The sequence below is a fragment of the Rhinichthys klamathensis genome, unplaced genomic scaffold (genome assembly GCF_029890125.1).
Source record: "Rhinichthys klamathensis goyatoka isolate OS25496 unplaced genomic scaffold, OSU_Roscu_1.1 h1tg000614l_1, whole genome shotgun sequence".
Classification (NCBI taxonomy): Eukaryota; Metazoa; Chordata; class Actinopteri; order Cypriniformes; family Leuciscidae; genus Rhinichthys; species Rhinichthys klamathensis.
Window position 1 is genome coordinate 1 of NW_026607067.1, and position 22,535 is coordinate 22,535.

At 39.8% G+C, this 22,535-nt stretch overlaps 1 protein-coding gene across 2 annotated transcripts in view; it reads right to left on the reverse strand.

Annotated features, from left to right (window-relative positions):
* Nucleotides 1-540: 540 nt before the first annotated feature.
* Nucleotides 541-22,535, reverse strand: part of LOC130075971 (glycine receptor subunit alpha-2-like) — a 32,014-nt gene continuing 10,019 nt past the window's right edge. Inside the window, exons 3-7 of one of the 2 annotated variants that reach the window (XM_056240840.1) lie at nt 18,870-18,937; nt 13,092-13,315; nt 7,019-7,101; nt 6,806-6,943; nt 545-1,001 (exon numbers count right to left, since the gene is read on the reverse strand). In XM_056240840.1, the coding sequence (XP_056096815.1) occupies nt 679-1,001; nt 6,806-6,943; nt 7,019-7,101; nt 13,092-13,315; nt 18,870-18,937 (836 nt within the window). In that variant the 3' untranslated portion in view covers nt 545-678. Of the gene's footprint in view, nt 1,002-6,805; nt 7,102-13,091; nt 13,316-18,869; nt 18,938-22,535 lie in introns of both variants that reach the window. The other variant, XM_056240839.1, reaches the window with a different exon arrangement.

Below are 22,535 nucleotides of genomic sequence, written 5' to 3' on the forward strand. Positions count from 1 at the left end.
TTTAATAAACAAAACCTGAAAATGCATGAATTATCACTTATTTTCAGATGTGTTATGATCTGCTGACGTTCGTTATGTTATGCACTCTAAATCTCTCACTGATTTGCATATCGAGTCACATGATCCTGCCGTATTTCTGGAGAAAACAACAGCGTCGTCATTAGAGAAAAGGCAATAAAACAGGAGCAGGGATTATGGGATTAATGAGTTATGGAACAGAGAAGCGAATCTCCCTGATAATTGTGTTCCAGCTTTTGTTGTTATGAATCAGGACTCTTTCCAGTTAATATTAATAGTCTCTGACGTCACGCAACTCTTGATGATGTTTAACGTTCGCCTCCGTCTTCCCTGAGATTCAACTCTGTTACAGTTGCATTTGATCACTAGATTGATGTTAGAATATCATATTAATAAAAGCTGGATGTCTTGTGTTGCTAAATGGCACAATTCATTTTAAAATATACGACAGTTATTCTGATTCAAGATTATTAAAACAATAATGATGTGTTTAATAATCTTGAATCCGATTAACTTGCAGCTTCTCTTCTCTGATGATGTGGGCGGGGCTTTAACCTGTCACTCACATGAGCTCAGCCAATAGCAAACCACAACCATCCAATCAATTCCCCTCAGACACAGTCAAGCCCCGCCCACATGTGTTCTTGTTGCTGAAGCGTTTCACCCGGATATTCGGACCAATAGAGAAATAAAGACTTGTGTAACAAATGAGTGTATGATGTTACAGACCCTCATATTTCTGGTTGAGAAGTGAGTGAGCGGGCTGACCTTTGGCAGCGAGGCCCGTGACCCCGAGCTCTGGGTCGTCATGGTGAGGACCGTGGTGATGCCGAGTGCGACCCGGGCCGGAGCCGCGTCCATGTTGATCCAGAAGGAGACCCAGGAGAGGATGACGATGAGGAGGCTGGGGATGTACATCTGGATCAGGTAATATCCCATCTGCCTCTCCAGGTGGAACTTCACCTCGATGCACGTGAACTTCCCTAAACACCAGCCAGCGGTCATACCAGTGCTTAAAGTACTTCAATCTGACTTTTTGAAATGTAGGTCCTGGAAAACCCTTGAACATTTTTTTTTAGCACCCAAGCAGTGTTGGCAAGTAAAAAGTAACTAAAGTTGCTTTTGCGTTACTTTTTTTCACCTGGGCAAGGTTTGTTTTTTATAACAAACAAGTTATATTTTTGGGCAAATCTAAAGACCCTTTCACAAATAATAATCCTCAGGTTGAAGGAAATGCAGTTTCACTCCTGTACAGTACAGTAGAGTACAGTAGAGGTAGAGTACAGTAGAGTACAGTAGAGGTAGAGTACAGTAGAGTACAGTAGAGGTAGAGTACAGTAGAGTACAGTAGAGGTAGAGTACAGTAGAGTACAGTAGAGGTAGAGTACAGTAGAGGTAGAGTACAGTAGAGTAAAGTAGAGTACAGTAGTGTACAGTAGAGTACAGTAGAGTACAGTAGAGGTAGAGTACAGTAGAGTACAGTAGAGGTAGAGTACAGTAGAGTACAGTAGAGGTAGAGTACAGTAGAGTACAGTAGAGGTAGAGTACAGTAGAGTAGAGTAGAGGTAGAGTACAGTAGAGTACAGTAGAGGTAGAGTACAGTAGAGTACAGTAGAGGTAGAGTACAGTAGAGTAGAGTAGAGGTAGAGTACAGTAGAGGTAGAGTACAGTAGAGTACAGTAGAGGTAGAGTACAGTAGAGTACAGTAGAGGTAGAGTACAGTAGAGGTAGAGTACAGTAGAGTAGAGTAGAGGTAGAGTACAGTAGAGGTAGAGTACAGTAGAGTACAGTAGAGGTAGAGTACAGTAGAGTACAGTAGAGGTAGAGTACAGTAGAGGTAGAGTACAGTAGAGTACAGTAGAGGTGGAGTACAGTAGAGGTAGAGTACAGTAGAGGTAGAGTACAGTAGAGTAGAGTAGAGGTAGAGTACAGTAGAGGTAGAGTACAGTAGAGTACAGTAGAGGTAGAGTACAGTAGAGTACAGTAGAGGTAGAGTACAGTAGAGGTAGAGTACAGTAGAGGTAGAGTACAGTAGAGTAGAGTAGAGGTAGAGTACAGTAGAGGTAGAGTACAGTAGAGTACAGTAGAGGTAGAGTACAGTAGAGTACAGTAGAGGTAGAGTACAGTAGAGTACAGTAGAGGTAGAGTACAGTAGAGTACAGTAGAGGTAGAGTACAGTAGAGTACAGTAGAGGTAGAGTACAGTAGAGGTAGAGTACAGTAGAGTAAAGTAGAGTACAGTAGTGTACAGTAGAGTACAGTAGAGTACAGTAGAGGTAGAGTACAGTAGAGTACAGTAGAGGTAGAGTACAGTAGAGTACAGTAGAGGTAGAGTACAGTAGAGTACAGTAGAGGTAGAGTACAGTAGAGTACAGTAGAGGTAGAGTACAGTAGAGTAGAGTAGAGGTAGAGTACAGTAGAGGTAGAGTACAGTAGAGTACAGTAGAGGTAGAGTACAGTAGAGTACAGTAGAGGTAGAGTACAGTAGAGTACAGTAGAGGTAGAGTACAGTAGAGTACAGTAGAGGTAGAGTACAGTAGAGTACAGTAGAGGTAGAGTAGAGTACAGTAGAGTACAGTAGAGGTAGAGCACAGTAGAGGTAGAGTACAGTAGAGTACAGTAGAGGTAGAGTACAGTAGAGTACAGTAGAGGTAGAGTACAGTAGAGTACAGTAGAGGTAGAGTACAGTAGAGTAGAGTAGAGGTAGAGTACAGTAGAGGTAGAGTACAGTAGAGTACAGTAGAGGTAGAGTACAGTAGAGTACAGTAGAGGTAGAGTACAGTAGAGTAGAGTAGAGGTAGAGTACAGTAGAGTACAGTAGAGGTGGAGTAAAGTAGAGTACAGTAGTGTACAGTAGAGGTAGAGTACAGTAGAGTACAGTAGAGGTAGAGTACAGTAGAGTACAGTAGAGGTAGAGTACAGTAGAGTTCAGTACAGGTAGAGTACAGTAGAGTACAGTAGAGGTAGAGTACAGTAGAGTAGAGTAGAGGTAGAGTACAGTAGAGGTAGAGTACAGTAGAGTACAGTAGAGGTAGAGTACAGTAGAGTACAGTAGAGGTAGAGTACAGTAGAGTACAGTAGAGGTAGAGTACAGTAGAGTACAGTAGAGGTAAAGTACAGTAGAGTAGAGTAGAGGTAGAGTACAGTAGAGTACAGTAGAGGTAGAGTACAGTAGAGTACAGTAGAGGTGGAGTACAGTAGAGTACAGTAGAGTACAGTAGAGGTAGAGTACAGTAGAGTACAGTAGAGGCAGAGTACAGTAGAGGTAGAGTACAGTAGAGTACAGTAGAGGTAGAGTACAGTAGAGTACAGTAGAGGTGGAGTACAGTAGAGTACAGTAGAGTACAGTAGAGGTAGAGTACAGTAGAGTACAGTAGAGGCAGAGTACAGTAGAGGTAGAGTACAGTAGAGTACAGTAGAGGCAGAGTACAGGAGAGGTAAAGTACAGTAGAGTACAGTAAAGGTAGAGTACATTGGAGTACAGTAGAGGTGGGGCACAGTAGAGTACAGTAGAGGTAGAGTACAGTAGAGGTAGAGTACAGTAGAGGTAGAGTACAGTAGAGGTAGAGTGTAGTAGAGGTAGAGTACAGTAGAGGTAGAGTACAGTAGAGGTAGAGTACAGTAGAGGTAGAGTACAGTAGAGGTAGAGTACAGTAGAGGTAGAGTGTAGTAGAGGTAGAGTACAGTAGAGTACAGTAGAGTACAGTAGAGCACAGTAGAGTACAGTAGAGGTAGAGTACAGTAGAGGTAGAGTACAGTAGAGGTAGAGTGTAGTAGAGGTAGAGTACAGTAGAGTACAGTAGAGGTAGAGTACAGTAGAGGTAGAGTACAGTAGAGTACAGTAAAGGTAGAGTGTAGTAGAGTACAGTAGAGGTAGAGTACAGTAGAGGTAGAGTGTAGTAGAGTACAGTAGAGGTAGAGTGTAGTAGAGTACAGTAGAGTACAGTAGAGGTGGAGTACAGTAGAGTACAGTAGAGGTAGAGTACAGTAGTGTAGAGTAGAGGTAGAGTACAGTAGAGTACAGTAGAGGCGGAGTAAAGTAGAGTACAGTGGTGTACAGTAGAGGTAGAGTACAGCAGAGTACAGTAGAGGTAGAGTACAGTAGAGTACAGTAGAGGTAGAGTACAGTAGAGTACAGTAGAGGTGGAGTACAGTAGAGTACAGTAGAGTACAGTAGAGGTAGAGTACAGTAGAGTACAGTAGAGGCAGAGTACAGTAGAGGTAGAGTACAGTAGAGTACAGTAGAGGCAGAGTACAGGAGAGGTAAAGTACAGTAGAGTACAGTAAAGGTAGAGTACAGTAGAGGTAGAGTACAGTAGAGTACAGTAGAGGTAAAGTACAGTAGAGTACAGTAGAGGTAAAGTACAGTAGAGTAGAGTAGAGGTAGAGTACAGTAGAGTACAGTAGAGGTAGAGTACAGTAGAGTACAGTAGAGGTGGAGTACAGTAGAGTACAGTAGAGTACAGTAGAGGTAGAGTACAGTAGAGTACAGTAGAGGCAGAGTACAGTAGAGGTAGAGTACAGTAGAGTACAGTAGAGGTAGAGTACAGTAGAGTACAGTAGAGGTGGAGTACAGTAGAGTACAGTAGAGTACAGTAGAGGTAGAGTACAGTAGAGTACAGTAGAGGCAGAGTACAGTAGAGGCAGAGTACAGTAGAGGTAGAGTACAGTAGAGTACAGTAGAGGCAGAGTACAGGAGAGGTAAAGTACAGTAGAGTACAGTAAAGGTAGAGTACAGTAGAGGTAGAGTACAGTAGAGTACAGTAGAGGTAAAGTACAGTAGAGTACAGTAGAGGTAAAGTACAGTAGAGTAGAGTAGAGGTAGAGTACAGTAGAGTACAGTAGAGGTAGAGTACAGTAGAGTACAGTAGAGGTGGAGTACAGTAGAGTACAGTAGAGTACAGTAGAGGTAGAGTACAGTAGAGTACAGTAGAGGCAGAGTACAGTAGAGGTAGAGTACAGTAGAGTACAGTAGAGGTAGAGTACAGTAGAGTACAGTAGAGGTGGAGTACAGTAGAGTACAGTAGAGTACAGTAGAGGTAGAGTACAGTAGAGTACAGTAGAGGCAGAGTACAGTAGAGGTAGAGTACAGTAGAGTACAGTAGAGGCAGAGTACAGGAGAGGTAAAGTACAGTAGAGTACAGTAAAGGTAGAGTACATTGGAGTACAGTAGAGGTGGGGCACAGTAGAGTACAGTAGAGGTAGAGTACAGTAGAGGTAGAGTACAGTAGAGGTAGAGTACAGTAGAGGTAGAGTGTAGTAGAGGTAGAGTACAGTAGAGGTAGAGTACAGTAGAGGTAGAGTACAGTAGAGGTAGAGTACAGTAGAGGTAGAGTACAGTAGAGGTAGAGTACAGTAGAGGTAGAGTGTAGTAGAGGTAGAGTACAGTAGAGTACAGTAGAGTACAGTAGAGCACAGTAGAGTACAGTAGAGGTAGAGTACAGTAGAGGTAGAGTACAGTAGAGGTAGAGTGTAGTAGAGGTAGAGTACAGTAGAGTACAGTAGAGGTAGAGTACAGTAGAGGTAGAGTACAGTAGAGTACAGTAAAGGTAGAGTGTAGTAGAGTACAGTAGAGGTAGAGTACAGTAGAGGTAGAGTGTAGTAGAGTACAGTAGAGGTAGAGTGTAGTAGAGTACAGTAGAGTGCAGTAGAGGTAGAGTACAGTAGAGTACAAGTTTTTTCTTGTTTCCTGAAAAAAAATATAAAATTAAGTGAGTTTTTGCTTAAAACAAGCAAAATTATCTTCCAATGTGGTAAGAAAAATAATATTGTTTTTCAATTGAATTAAGATTATTTTAGAATTAAAGGTGCCATGTGGAATGTCTGCCAAAAAATAAATTCATATTCCACATATTCCATACCAGATGGGGGCAGTATACCACCAGAAAGTTGGCCTACTCTAGTCTGTTTTTTAGTTTCGATTTGTTAAGCTTCTAAAACCGTCAAATCGTCCGCTTTGTCCCGCCAAAGCCTATTTTGATCGGTGAATGATGTAGAATATAATGACTGCTGCGCTTGACAGGGCGCATAACGAGCAGAGAGAGAGAGCGAACTCTCACGTCTTCAAACAACACGAGCGCAGTCCTCCTGCTCTCTCTCTCCCTCGCGCATATTAATCAAATCAATTGACACGATAGTAAGACCGCAGTTCATTTGGAGATTAGAGACTCAATGAACAACATCTCAACACTAAATTATAAAGGCCGGTCGACATCAGGTTCAAGTACGCCCACAAGCCGTGCGAGTTATTCGTGTACTGCAGTTTGGCTGGTGGTTATGTATGTTGCCCGCATACCGCCTCCCATGGCCGAAACTGGTATTACGACACCAGTCGGGCCGGCGCTAGTAATTTAGCATGCTAATTTAGGTTTATATCTCGGCAGCACTATAACTTGTCAATTTTTTAATGACATCATTGCACTTATTTCTTCTCATTCTTTTGATGCGTGTAGCTAATTTTTTGGATAATTTTACCTCAATTTTGACATATGGCACCTTTAAGATTTGAATGAAGATTTTTTTTTAACAGATAATTTAGCTTGTTTTAAGCAAAAACTCACTTAATTTAATTTTTTCAGAAAACGAGAGAATTTCTTATGTCCTTTTGCTTCTCTAGTAAATGCTTCTTGATTTAAGAAATTTGAGATATTTGGACTGGAAACAAGACAAAAAATACTGAGTAAGAAAAGCATTTTTTGCAGTGTGATTTGGTCAGAGCTGTAATAGACAAGAGATGGCGATCGTTAATAGAGTCCAGTGTGATCAGTTATGAGTGTGTGTCTTCTGACCTGTGTTGTAGTGTTTGGTGCAGTAGCCCAGGTCCTTCTCGTCTCGGATGAGGAACTGTGGTAAAGTCAGACCATCAGCCACCTGAACCGGGCCATTATCCAGCCACTCGAAGATCAGGTCGTTCATGGTGTATCCGACTGGAGAACAGACACACAGATTCAGAGAGATGAAGAAGAGAGAGATGGAGATGAAGAAACTCCTGAGGAACTCACAGCTCTCCAGCTGCATCGTACAGGTCTGGACGTCCATCGGGAAGTTCTTCAGATCCATCGGACAGGACAGGATTAACGTCAACCTGGGAACAACGGGACACAGTTAGGCACTTTTATTTCTATATGCAGATTGTTTCAAAGCAGCTTGACTGGATACATAGAATCAGGGATGCAAACTTCCTTCATCAAAAATAAATTCTGCTGTAAAGCAGCTCTAAAAATATTCATTGTTGATTCAATTCAGTTCAATAATTCAACAATTATGAAACGAATTTGTAAATGTTAGTTCAATGCAGTTAAAGTTCACTTCAGAATTACAATTTCCTGATAATTTACTCTCCGTCATCCAAGATGTTCACGTGTTTCTTTCTTCAGTGGAAAAGAAATGAAGGTTTTTGAGGAACACACTCCAGGGTTTCTCCATATAGTGTCTTCAATGGGGTCCAACGGGTCGAAGGTCCAGATGTGAGTTTCAGTGCAGCTTCAAAGTCTCGACACGATCCAGCCGAGGAATAAGAGTCTGATCTAGACAAACCAGCCCACATTTATAACAAAATACACATTTATATACTTTTAACCACTAATGCTGGTCTTGCTCTAGCTGTGATGCGACACACGTTACGTCATCAGGGTGAAAGGTCAAAAAGTTCAAAACTTTAAAGGTGCCCTAGAATGTTTTTTTTTTTTTTTTTTATAATGTTTCCTGGGTTACCCTTATAATGTTAGTATGTTTTTTAGATAAAAAATAATCATAATTTAGAAATAAATGGCATTTTTCCTAGCCTGCTTTTAGCCTCTGATTTGAACACTCTGTTTGAAGGGGCGTGTCTCTGTGGGATTCAGTGTAACCGCGGCCACTGCTGTGATTGGCTGCTGTGGATTCAGTGTAACCGCGCCCACTGCTGTGATTGGCTGCTGTGGATTCAGTGTAACCGCGGCCACTGCTGTGATTGGCTGTGGGATTCAGTGTAACCGCGGCCACTGCTGTGATTGGCTGTGGGATTCAGTGTAACCGCGCCCACTGCTGTGATTGGCTGTGGGATTCAGTGTAACCGCGCCCACTGCTGTGATTGGCTGTGGGATTCAGTGTAACCGCGGCCACTGCTGTGATTGGCTGTGGGATTCAGTGTAACCGCGCCCACTGCTGTGATTGGCTGTGGGATTCAGTGTAACCGCGGCCACTGCTGTGATTGGCTGCTGTGGAATTCAGTGTAACCGCGGCCACTGCTGTGATTGGCTGTGGGATTCAGTGTAACCGCGGCCACTGCTGTGATTGGCTGCTGTGGATTCAGTGTAACCGCGGCCACTGCTGTGATTGGCTGTGGGATTCAGTGTAACCGCGCCCACTGCTGTGATTGGCTGTGGGATTCAGTGTAACCGCGGCCACTGCTGTGATTGGCTGTGGGATTCAGTGTAACCGCGCCCACTGCTGTGATTGGCTGTGGGATTCAGTGTAACCGCGCCCACTGCTGTGATTGGCTGTGGGATTCAGTGTAACCGCGGCCACTGCTGTGATTGGCTGTGGGATTCAGTGTAACCGCGCCCACTGCTGTGATTGGCTGTGGGATTCAGTGTAACTGCGGCCACTGCTGTGATTGGCTGTGGGATTCAGTGTAACCGCGGCCACTGCTGTGATTGGCTGTGGGATTCAGTGTAACCGCGCCCACTGCTGTGATTGGCTGTGGGATTCAGTGTAACCGCGCCCACTGCTGTGATTGGCTGTGGGATTCAGTGTAACCGCGGCCACTGCTGTGATTGGCTGTGGGATTCAGTGTAACCGCGGCCACTGCTGTGATTGGCTGTGGGATTCAGTGTAACCGCGCCCACTGCTGTGATTGGCTGTGGGATTCAGTGTAACCGCGCCCACTGCTGTGATTGGCTGTGGGATTCAGTGTAACCGCGCCCACTGCTGTGATTGGCTGTGGGATTCAGTGTAACCGCGGCCACTGCTGTGATTGGCTGTGGGATTCAGTGTAACCGCGGCCACTGCTGTGATTGGCTGTGGGATTCAGTGTAACCGCGCCCACTGCTGTGATTGGCTGTGGGATTCAGTGTAACCGCGGCCACTGCTGTGATTGGCTGCTGTGGATTCAGTGTAACCGCGCCCACTGCTGTGATTGGCTGTGGGATTCAGTGTAACCGCGCCCACTGCTGTGATTGGCTGCTGTGGGATTCAGTGTAACCGCGGCCACTGCTGTGATTGGCTGACATGCTTGCATATGAAATAGCTAGTACGCATTACATGTGAAACTCTCTCCCGAATACTTTTACTACTGCTATTATACGTTTTTACTATAACAGCTATCGAGATTAACGAATCGTGAGATGTTTTTAAAGTATTTAGATCTATTCCCATCACATAAAATGTTGCCGTGATGAGCATTGAGCAGATGACAGTGTGTTGATCGCGAGAATGAAGATCTAATCATTGCAAAGCAGTTTCTGCACTCTCTCTGCTTTCACCAATGCAAACACGATGATGTAAATACAGTAAGAGCTTCGTTGTGCAGTAACGTGCGTCATTGATTTCATAACGATTTTGGCAAGTGTCCAGATAAACTCGCGCTGTGTGGAAAGATTGTTCTTTGATCGCTTTCTGTATATAATTTGTTCACAATTTAAATACGATTATTTTCATCCTACTAAAAGAAACGATGTGAAGCTGATATTTTAGTCACTGGCTTGACTTACTGATGCATAAACAGTATTGAACGATTTTGAGAGAAAGATTACCTGTCTGAACTTGAACAATTACACATCAGAAAGTGTTGCTTGGTAGCTCGATCCGAGGCCAGCTCTGTATTGGCCCAAGTTGAGGAAACACTCGGTGAAATGTTTGGAAATTTCCAGAGAAAATAAAATTAACCCATTGTTTCTTCAGAGGCTCAGATAAAGGAGCTAAAAAATACTTTTGTGTTCATGTGTACATCCACACTGAGCAACTGCCATGCGTCGGCTGCGCAGTTCCGCCTGGCATTGAGGGCTGGCATTATGCAAATATTTGGAGGCGTACATATTAATGATCCCGACTATTGCGTCACAGTCGGTATTGTGTGGAGAACCGACCGTTTTTCAGGGGTGTTTTTCATAAACGTGAATTAAATGAGAACGCGAAAACAGTCCAGTTTGAGATTCACTCTATGTCATGTCCATGCACTGAACTCTTGTTATTTGACTATACCAAGGTAAATTCAATTTTGAATTATAGGTCACCTTTAAACTTCAAAATCGTCCGACATCGTTGTTTTACCTTTAATGCTGGTCTTGCTCTAGCTGTGATGCGACACACATTACGTCATCAGGGTGAAAGGTCAAAAAGTTCAAAACTTTAAACTTCAAAATCGTCCGACATCGTTGTTTTACCTTTTATTTATTTATTTTTGTAAATGGCGTTTGTCTTAGTCTTTGCACGTTCTCTTTGTAAACACTAGATCTGTTCTTACGCCTACGTCCCGCGTGACCTTTCACCCTGATCACGTAACGTGTGTCGCATCACAGCTAGAGCAAGACCAGCATTAGTGGTATAAAGTATATAAATGTGTATTTTGTTATAAATGTCGGCTGGTTTGTCTAGATCAGACTCTTATTCCTCGGCTGGATCGTGTCGAGACTTTGAAGCTGCACTGAAACTCACATCTGGACCTTCGACCCGTTGGACCCCATTGAAGTCACTATATGGAGAAACCCTGGAGTGTGTTCCTCAAAAACCTTTATTTCTTTTCCACTGAAGAAAGAAACACATGAACATCTTGGATGACGGAGAGTAAAATATCAGGAAATTTTAACTCCCTGGCCTGAACTAATCCTTTAACCAATGTTAACAAATGAAACCTTATTGTAAAGTGCAAAGCATTGTTTTTAAATGCCGTTTATCTGAAATAATTGATGCTGTAAATCAAACTTGAGTTAACTCTATGAAGGCATCACCTGGAAGCTGAAGCGACACTATGACTTATGCATGAAGACACTGACGAGGAGCTGATGTGTGCAGATTTATATAAATAGAACATCATTTATGAAAACTAGGACAGCATCATATCAGCTTCTTTTCAAAACAGAACGTAACAGAGATTCTCTGTTCCTCGATTTACAATCAGAGCTGCAGAGAACAGCGTGAACACTAATATACTAATATAATATTTCTGTCTTGCTAATGTGTTGATTTGAAAACTAAACCTGATGACATTTGACCTTGGGTGTTATGAAAGGCGCCATTAAATAAAATGCATTATTATTATTATTATTATTTCACAAATAATTACAAAAAAGCTAACAGCAAGTGACATTGAATTAAAAGTGAAATTGTATTTTCTTGTAAAACACTCCTATGAAAAATACTTTGACTAGAGCACAATCAGAACGATTTATGAATAGTTTATGTCAGAATTTAAAACTTTATTTTAAAAACTAATGCTTTAATAAAACAATCACATTTTTTTCATTCTGGTCCAGCGTTATTTTAGTATTATTTATAGACTATTGTAGAATTAATTAATATATATATTTTTTTCTATATATATATATATTTATATCAGTTTTAGTAATTATAGTTTTTCATATAATTACTATATTAAAAACTATCATTTCAATATACAATTTCTATAATTTAACTTCAAAATTTTAATTTTGGCCAAGGCAAAAAAAAAAAAACGTTTTTGGGATGAACAAGCGTCAGAAATCAACTATTTTTTTGCAAGTAGTTACTTCACAACTACAATTAGACTTCGAACTTCTTTTACCTTTCTTACTTATATTTCTGTAATTCCTTAAATCATTTTGATCCTTTAATTATTTAATTCCTTTAAACTGACAATCCCCCAAAACACTGTTCAATAATGGCCTTGTTTTTCCATTTATTTCAATCATTACATTTTATACATGTTTTACTTAACAGTATCAGACTCCGACACTGTGTGTGTGTGTGTGTGAGTGTGTCTGTGTCTGAGTGTGTCTGTGTGAGTGTGTGTGTGTGTGTGTGTGTGTCTGTCTATGTGTGAGTGTCTGTGTCTGTCTGTCTGTGTGTGTGTGTGTGTGTGTGTGATCTCTTCATCTTCTTCTAACACTTCGAGGTGTTAAAGTCAGCTTTAATGTATAATGACTTGGCTCTTTTTATGCGGTGTAACGGGGAATCGCTGAACTACACCAGACGTGATTAATAATAATAATGTATATTAATAATGTCTTTATATCTGATCAGTGCAGAGAGTTAAAGAACAAACCGCTTGATTATCAGTATTAGCAATGGATTTGACGAATTATGTGATGTTATTTGGTTTGTTACTCTAAAACTTTTATATTGTTATATTTTATAACTGAGGTTTACTTAATTATCCAGACACATCATTTATTAGAAAAATCATGAGTATCAAATATGATCATCAGGCTTTTGAGGAAGGTTTATTTATTCGTCTCTCAATCATCATTGTATTGCATTGCATTATGTTTTAAAACTACAGAGATATTCATATAAGATCTCATTGATTTACAATACAATCATTAAAATTTCATATAAATATCAGCATCTGCAGAAAATGGCCCATTTTTGCTCAGTTTGAGGCTCTGAATAAAACTGAGCTGTTTTTATCCATATTCTCACTATATGAGCCATAAAGCCTGATGCGTCAGATTATGATTCTTAACAAAACACACACATGCAGACTCGCTCGTTTATACTGTATTTTGGCTCAGTATTGGGTTCCTTTTTTTGTGTGTGCACATTTTCATATTTTTAACCATATATTTAAACAGATTTGTGTCATTTGATCAATCAAGGTGAATTACTTTCTACTGATATATAATAAATGATGATGGATAATCAAGTAAACCTCAGTTCAGCTGAAATATTACTAACAATATCAAAGTTATTCTTGCGTTTCCTTGATGAAAATGAGTTCAGATGTAGAGACCCGTGAAGCTCGAGCTGAAGGAGGACGTCTGTACAGTTAAAGAGCTTTTACTGATAAAACACTGTAAACTATCAGTCACACACAGAAGACTGGAGAGATCGTGTGCGAACAAAGAACGGATCATGTTGCGTATCAAATATGATCCGGTGGATTAAAGATCTTCACACCTGATGCTGTACAGAACGGTCCCGTCCTTGAAGATCCTCAGGAGCTTGTTGTCCGTCGTGACGTCGTGGAAATTGGCTCCTTTCTCGTTGGCGAAGAACAGGTCTGGTTTCCAGATGGAGTCCAGCATGGACGGGTCGAGGTCTAGAGACGAGTCCGGGTACTCGCTGTACGCCAGCCGCGGGTCGTTCCACTTCTGCCGGAGGAAGATGTTCACCCTGTAGTCCTGACACACACGTACAGGCACAGCAACATCACTCACACACCAGAGATCAGTTCTGATGTTCGTTTACTAGTGTGTGCAGGACACTATAGTTCAGTTATGTGAGTGAGGAGAGCAAAATAAAGTAAACTGTGAGATATTACACCCAAATATTCTTCATACAGCGACTACCAGTAAAGATTGGGACCAAAAATGATTCCTCCACTTTGAGCTGATCATGTTTTCTTCAGTGTGTTTTCTGTAATTGCTAATGCTCTTTTTACACACACACTGAACAACATGAAGCATTGCTTGGTCACTGGTTGAGCTAAACTGGTATTATCTAATTGTGTAGTTAAATTTAACAGCTGACAGATATTCAACATAATTCATGTGTGAGAGTCTAACAGATATGTTAGATATAATAAACTGATAATGTAAGAAATGTTGAAGGTGTCTGAATATATTTTGGTTTTTATCTTTATTGGCATCGGTGAAGAAGCTTTAACATCCGTGGAACCTTTTAAGAACTGCTCACTTCTTTGGGGAACTGAAATGGTTCTTTCTGCGAAAACCCCTTTATATTTAAGAGTGCGGGAAGCAGAAGGTCATTTGTGCTTATAGTGGAGGAATTAAATGATATTCAGCCGTCAGTCTGACTAGAATGGAAGTAAATCGGGTCATTTTTAATTAGGGGCCGAGCAGCTGTTCTATTGTCATCGTTAGTGTTCCCATTATTAGTCTTCTTCCGCTCTTGAAGTCTATAGAACCGCTTGCAGGAAAGTTATGAAACTTGGCACACAGATAGAGGACAGTCTGAACTGTCAACATACCAAATTTGGAGTCTGTAACTCAATCCCTCTAGCGCCACCAACTGTCCAAATGTGCACTCACGTTTATCCTAAGAACCTTTGAACCATAAGGGCTAGAAACTAAATTCTACTTTTTCGGACACGCCATTTTGATTTTCTTTAAAAAGCTACGTTTTCGAACTCCTCCTAGACCGTTGGTCCGCTTTTCATCAAATTCGAGTCAGATCATCTTCAAACCATGTAAGGAAATCAAGTTGATTCGTCAAACCGTTCTTGAATAACGCGCAAACAAATTTGACGAAGAACACCCCATAATGGGCGCAAGGTCATATCTCCGCAACGCTTTAGCGTATTCTGAGATAACTTGGTGTGTGTTTTGACAAGCATGACCTGAGGCTACCTGCACAGTTTCGGCACAGTGCCACCTAGTGGTCCGGAGATATGTAAAATGGCTCTTTTTGCTTATAACTTCTAATGGGTTTCGCCAAAACTCATAAAACCGGTCTCTTTAGATTCGGTGCAGCAAGCCGAGTCGAACAATACCCAACTTTCCCATATCAACAATTTCGGGCATCGGCCATTTTTTACAATGCGTTTATAAAAAAATGCTATTTTACGAACATACGATTTTTTGCCGTATCATTACGAATCTCGGTATGTGTCATCGGCACCATGCCCTGACAGTACTCAAAAACGTTTCGGGGCAGCGCCACCTTTTGGTCAAAAGATATAAAGAAATTTCCAAAAATTAGAATAACTTTTTATTAAACTGGCCTATACGCTGATTTCACGCAGCCGCCATTTTGAAATCGAAAGCGAGGCTCCGGTGGGAAGAACCCCGGAAGTACAGATAGACAACAATGCCTTGGACTACCAACCTGAAGCTGCTGCCGCGATTTACACTATTGGATGTTAATATCCAATATAGGACATGTATATAGTTCGTTCCTGCTACTTTTTTTACATTCTGAATTATATATATAAAAAATATTTTATTTATAAATGAATTTCACTGTATATAGTCTAAGGTATGAAAGAAATGTATGTAAATTTTTAGAATAACTAATTTCTACATTAAACACAACAATACGCCATTGCATTCGCGACTCTCCTGTGATTAAAGGCGACACTTCCAGTTTTCTTCCCACCGGAGCCATTTCAAAATGACGGCTGCGTGAAATCAGCATATTGTAATGAAACTGGTCTTGCCGAGAACATTGATACCAATTTTGCCATAGTCGGCCGAACTTCCTGTCCGCCATTTTGATTTTCTTTAAAAACCTACATTTTCGAACTCCTCCTAGACCGCTGGTCCGATTTTCATCAAATTCAACAAAGATTTATGGATTTCGTGTCTATATAGTTTTCATGATGCCAAACCGACTCTGAGGCTTTATCTCTGCAATGATTTGGTATATTAACACCAAACTTTGCATGTGTCATTGTCACCTCACTCTGACCACAAGACATCAATATGGTCACAGCGCCACCTATTGGTCGGAAGTGATAAACTATTAAATCATTTGACTAGTGACTGCCATATTGCCTGAAATAATCTTAATATGTCTTTAATTTCTCCTTATTGCAGCTGGCCTGATGCTCCCAGCCATGCTAGCATGACGTATCGTGCCTTCTTTCTGCTTGGCCCATTAATGGCTGCTTCCAGCTATATTTTCATGTTGACTTTGTGATTCAGAAAACACCCAAGAGACGCTTTACGGCTGGCATGCAGACAGAAGATCAGCAGACCTTCTGGTAAGATAAAAGCGTTTCACAGCGTTTGTGCTTTCATGCACGGTATTTCATAAAAGACCGCCATCAAGAACAAAACATGCATTGTTGTAATTTTTCCTTTTCTCTGTTCGAACGACATGATTTTACTGTGCATTGCAAAGCCATTCAGTAACTTTGTAAACATTTCTGTGTGTTTTTGGTAAAAGTTTAGCTATAGAAATCCATTCAAGGTTTTCATGAGATGAAGCTCTTTGAAAACTGTGTTGAATGAATGAATTGGCAAGACCTTTTGTTCCACTCGTAACAAGCAAATTGTAACATTACAAAAAGATTCACCCAAGTTAATTAGCTGCGTATATAATAACCAAGATAAATAATGAACTCATCAAAATATAAAACGTGTGTGTTTGTGTGTTTTAAATTACTGGTATAAATGAGTAGTTCTTACATTTGTTTATCATTTGGATACAATAAACAATTTTTGCTCAGAAATTGCTAGTAAAAAAAGGCAAATAACACATTGAATTAAATATGAAACTTTGAAGTAGAAATACTTAAATACTTAAATCATTTTTTACAGCGTAAACGCTAAAACACTTTTTTTCAAAGATGTCGCATTTGTCTGAATTAATTTGACTTTCTCTGTGCTGTTCATGAATGATTGGTTGCTCTAAAACATGTAAACAACATTAGCATTTGATCAAAGCAGCTTCTCTCTTGTTTGTGCGTAATATCCACTTGAGATGTGTTGGGATTTTGCAGTAATATTCCTTGGAAAAGAAGAATGAGACTTGACTCCAGATTTGGGAATTGTTTATCCCTGAAGCGTCTGAATATCTCCAAACATCTGAACTGCAGGCCTGCTAGCGAATCGAGACGATCGTTTGCCGTTTGATTCATTAAAACCAAACAGATTGACCGGGAAACGTCAAGGGAATGTTGTGGAAAAAGACTCGATTAACCGTTTCCGTAATCTTGCTTATTTCCAAATGCAAGTGGGACTTAATGGGATTTTATTGAGTTTATTGAGAAGTACATTCTGATGACGATTGCAACAAGAACGTGTAAATTGAGTCTTTAGCCATGTTTCCATCCACCCATTTTTATGTGCGTTTTGGGATATTGCATTAAAAAAAAGTGGATGGAAAAGTATAAATTCTAAAAATGTGCATAAAAAATGACTAATGAATATTTTTTATTCGTTAAGAAGACGAGCATAAACTACGATGGAAACATTTTTACTGAATAAATCCCTCAATAACCTCATACTTCAGTAAAATATTGAGTGTTTGAGTCGTCGTGTTTTCATGCCAAGCAAAGATTTCATAATTATCATAGAAACTGTTCACAATGAACACACATTAGCCGTGTTTCCATCCAAGTATTTTCATGCAAATTGGGGATATTGTATAAAAAAAAAAGTGTTCAGTTCACTTACTTATTAAGTAAATAAACGTAATGCTTAATTGAAAAAATTAAGTTATGTGAACTTGACAATTCCACATTACTTCATTTTTTCGATTAAGCATTAAGTTTATTTAGGCTACTTAATAATTATAAGGCAACATGTTTCTTCAATTTAAGTTAAAGGTGCTCTATGTAACTTTTCTACTAAAATGAATCCTTTTTTTATTGCCTGTGTGTGAAGGGGTTGTAATCACACATTACAATGATCCACTTGTCGGGTTTTGCTATTACCTCTGAAGGCCAGTATTCCTATTTCTATGTGAAGTCTCCAGGTCGGATTTACCGCGAATTCCAACGGATGTGACGTGCATGCGCGCTCCCGAGCCGCTCTCCTTATATACAGTCTATTGTAGACGGTCAGGGAGTTACGTCCGGTTAAAGGCGCACGTTTTTCAGCTTATATCTCAGTCAATCTTTGATCAATATTCCCAAGACTCTAATCGTTCGTAGTGCTGGACGGGGCCTTTCGAACGAGCCCACCCCCGAGGTCCAACTCGCCCGGCTCCCCGAGTTACAGCCGTTCGAAATCGGGGGTCCCAGCGAACGGCGATCCGGTAGGGGGCGTCCCCGAGGCCCGCCACTGTAGCGTTCGGGTTCCCCTGGGACCTCCTCCCCCGAATTTGAGCTCTCTGGGTCTTTGCGTTCCGGAGATACAAGCGATTTTCTTCTGAGATCGTGACGTCATCGGCGTCCGCAATTTTGCAGCGCGCCCGATGGTTTTCTGCTAATATCTCAGCGAAAACACCACCAAAAACTATGGAACTTATATGGTTCTTTTCAGCTCGACTAGATGGTCCCAACGAGCTCGGTGCTCGCCGAATCCGTCAAGTATTCGCCGAGATATTTGCGTAATAGACGGTATTGTCTATGAGTTCGAGCACGAGCGCTCTTGTAAAATTTGGTTGCAATCTGAAACATCACCACTAGAGGCCGCTAAAAGTTACATAGAGCACCTTTAAGTGAACTGAACACTTTTTACAGTGTGGAAACGCATAAATAAAAAAAAATAAAAAAAATTGGAAACAATTGTTGGAAAAACATTTATCAAAAAAATCCCACAATGTGCAACAATAACCCCACGATAAACTCAGCGTCAGCTGTGATTGGATAACTGGCGTATCCAGCGGACCAATGGCGTCGCAGCGTCTCTAATGTTGGTTTGGTGTTTCTGAAAGTCGAAGTGTGTGTTCAGAGTGATTGGGTGTAGTTCCCTCCAAAAGCGTCTCACACACACACGAGTGTGTTCCCGAACACCAGCATCCGAACGCCAGAGAACACGACAGCGTTACTGTGTTTCGTCTCGACACACACTCGTTTATGATGGAGGGAGAAACAGCCGATTGCAGAAACTTACAGTTTATTACTGATATTTTGCATCAGTGTCCCAGAAAGTGTTCTCTTGAACGCATGATGAAACGCTGCTTTAAGTGTTTTATGCCATGTTCCAGCGGTTAGATCTGCAGCGTTGGATGGAGACTGAGCTAATGTCATGTTGAGTTCGTGGCGGGGGCAATAACTCCTGTCAGTTTGTGTTTTATTAAAGGCGTAAAGCACAGATCACTTACCATAGTGGTCTCAGTCACCGAGCCGAAGCTGTTGATGAAGATGTTGCACGTGACGTTCACAGGTGGACCTGCAGGAATATGATGTTAAAAACCAATGAACTGCAACATAAGAAGTCACCATTTAAGCCCATAGCTGACATATACAACCATTCAAAATTAATCTTTTCTTGATCAAAAATACAGTAAAAAATGTGAAATATTATTCCAGTGTAAATCAGCGGTTTTCTATGTGAATATATAGTAGTGTAATTTATTCCTATGATCAAAGCTGCGTTTATTTGATCAAAAATACAGTAAAAACAGTGAAATATTATTATAATGTAAATCATCTGTTTTCTATGTGAATATACAGTAAAGTGTAATTTATTCCTGTGATCAAAGCTGTATTTTCAGCATCATTACTCCAGTCTTCAGTGTCACATGATCCTTCAGAAATCACTCTAATATGAGGATCTGATGCTCAAGACACATTTATGATTATTATCAGTGTTGAAAAATATGTTTTTTTATTAGATCATTTTTTTTCAGGATTCTTTGATGAATAGAAAGTTCAAAAGAACATAATCTATTTAAAAATAGAATCTTCTGTAACATTATACATGTTTTGATCAATTTAATGCATCACCGCTGATGTTTTAGTGTAACTAAAATAATACATATCAATTGCCAATTTTATTATATATTTAACTCTATTCTGTGCTTCACTATTTCTTTAATCTTCTGAACAGTTTGTTTTTGAGGCTTGTATTAAAGCGCCTCTCGTGTTTCTGCCTCTTCAATCAATAACTTTGTTTATCTCTCATTTGTAAGATAAAAGCGTCTGATAAACAAATCAGTGGAAATATTGCTCTGAATGTTTTTTATTAAACCGTTTTTTTTCTCTCAATCAGAAGACACATAATTTCAAGAGAACAATCATTCAAGTTTAATGCAAGAAATAAAACAGTAAATATCTATTTAAAAATGATCATGATGATGTTGATGTGAACAGATACAGACTGACTGTAAAGTTATTATTGGAAAATACTAGTTTTTCTACATAATTTCACATTTAATTCAAAGTGAAAATTGTTTCTACTCTAAACTCTTTTCAGTGAATATCTCTCAGCTAATTTCGGAGTAGATCATACCCTGTCATTCTTGTTGAGAATCATGAAAGGAGTTTATTAAAGTACTCTAGGTGCCGGTTACTATAAATAGTCCATTAGATGCGGCTCTGAGGTATTCTGAACCTCGTGAATGTTTTCTAACAAGATTGCATTTTAATCACTCCTGGGCTCAAACATCCAGCCGAGCCAGAATCACCCGAGCGTCTGTGGCAGACATGTTCAGATTATACTTTAATAGCAACAAATAAAGCCAGGTATGCAAGAGTTATGCTTGTTCATCTGTGTTCAGTGTGTAATGTTGCTGTTCCAGTTCTCCTCTATATCAGTATCAGTGTTCCTGAACTCCTGAAACGCCTCCACTGTATCTTGAGTTTCTTCCGGGAACGAACACGTCACAATATTCCTCATTATAATAATTAATGCGCAGAATAAAGGGGCGGGGCCTGGTTGAGTGAGTTAGTAGTGTGTTAAACTGGCGGTTATGGAAAGGGGCGGGGCATTTCCCAAACACACTCGAAGCGCTCGACCAATCACAACACACTGCTCCAGCCGACCAATCAGAGCACAGTGTGCTTTCAGGAGGAGGGGCTTCATAGAGACAGGAACCAATCAGGGGTGTGTTTCCGTACAACGCTGTAACTCTGGTTCACTAAATCAACTATAAATCCACTAGCTCGTCACGACTGTTTCCCGAAACCGTATAGTCCCGAATTGGTCGTTCAACCACGTTGGTTAATGATGTCACGCAGATGGAGTAATAATACTTTTAATGAATCTGTTTGAGATCGAATTAACGCTAGATGTTTTTCTATAGATTACACACGTCATCTGAGGAATATTTCTCATATTTCTCAGTTGTTTTGCTTTATTTCCAGATTCACTCATAGACTCGTTCACACACGCGCACTCTTCAAACACACACTTTACATCTCTCGACAAACTCAAAGACGTAAATGACATTTGTGTGTATTCTAAATATAAGATATAGATTGTACTGAATGTCAGCTTGATTATTCTGCTCAAGATCAGGATTTATTGAGTCCACATGTCATGAAAACATGAAACTCTTCTTCTAACCGCAGCTCGAGATCTGTCACTCACACACACACACACACACACACACACACCTCTGCGACGCTGTTTGTGGATGTTCGTCAGAATGGTTTCGGGAAACACTGACTCGTTGAACTGCTGATAACGACAGAACTTGTGATTATAGTTGGCTAACTATGCTTTCGGGAAACTCAGTCCTGAGCGTTACTGACAGACTGGGAAGAGAGGAGCCGCAACAATGGAGAATATGAGGAGAATAATCAACATTCATCCAGGAAAACCTGTTCTAGAGCTCGAAAACAGCATCAAGATTATATGGCCTCTTTAAATAATACATCAGAAGAACTCCACTGTGTTCTTTAGCCTGTCCTTCGGTCTGACAGGCACCAAAAAACATTTTATACTGTAACCAAAGTCCCACCAGCTTCCAGTAAGCTCTCAATATTGCATGCGCAGATGAATGAGGGATATATACGGATACTTCAATCATGCTTTTATGCTGTTTTATGGTGTGTTTGGTAACACTTTACAATAAGGTTTCATTAATGAACACGTCTACAGTATTTATTAATCTGAACATGTACTAATACAGTAATGTCCAAGTGAAATATGATGAATTGTGCAACATCATTTTTGTCCAGGCAAAGAAATTATGAACACATGCAAAAATGAGAGAATCAACCAAATATTAATAACTGATTATGTTGTAGTCAATGTTTGCTTTTTCCTCTCGTTTGTATGTGCATTTTTTTTTTGCATTGTAAATTAAACATTTATCTGTAGTTTGACTAATAATTTTGTTAGATAAATACCAAGTTTAGTTTAGTTCTTCCCTCATATTTAAAATATTTAAAAATATCAAATGTTTTCCTCATATTTTGATGGTTTGATCAAACTTGTAGAGTCATTAAATATCCTAAATGCTTTAAAAATGTTATTGCTTATTGTTGGTTCATGCATTAATCTATGATAATAAACTAGACCTTTTTTGGGGGTTTTCCGTTTAAAACAAAACAAATGAAAAGTGAATCTGTTAATAATCTGTCCCGGTCATATTTCACCCAAAACTAATCAATTATATTTTGCATAATGAAAGGAAGCCTTTAGATTTTCTGCATTGTGACATTAATTTAATCAATTATGTACATTTCATCCAAAATTCTTGTTGCATTGAACAAAAAAATCAGTGTAATATGAAAAAAAGTCATTTACATTATGGTTGTATTTGTTGCACTAAACAAAGAATTAAAGCAAGTTATGGAAAATATGTAAAGAAAAATATAACTACGCATTCACTTATAAGTTTAATTTTACCAACATTGAACATTCTTAAAAAATTCTTCTTTTGTGTTCCACAGAAATAAATAACAGCATATGGATGTGGAGTGACGCCATGAGGGTGAGTAAATAATAACATAATTATATATTTCTATCTATCACTATTGTTCAAAAGTTTGGGGTGAGTTTTTTGTTTTGTTTTTTTTATCAAGGACGCATTAAACTG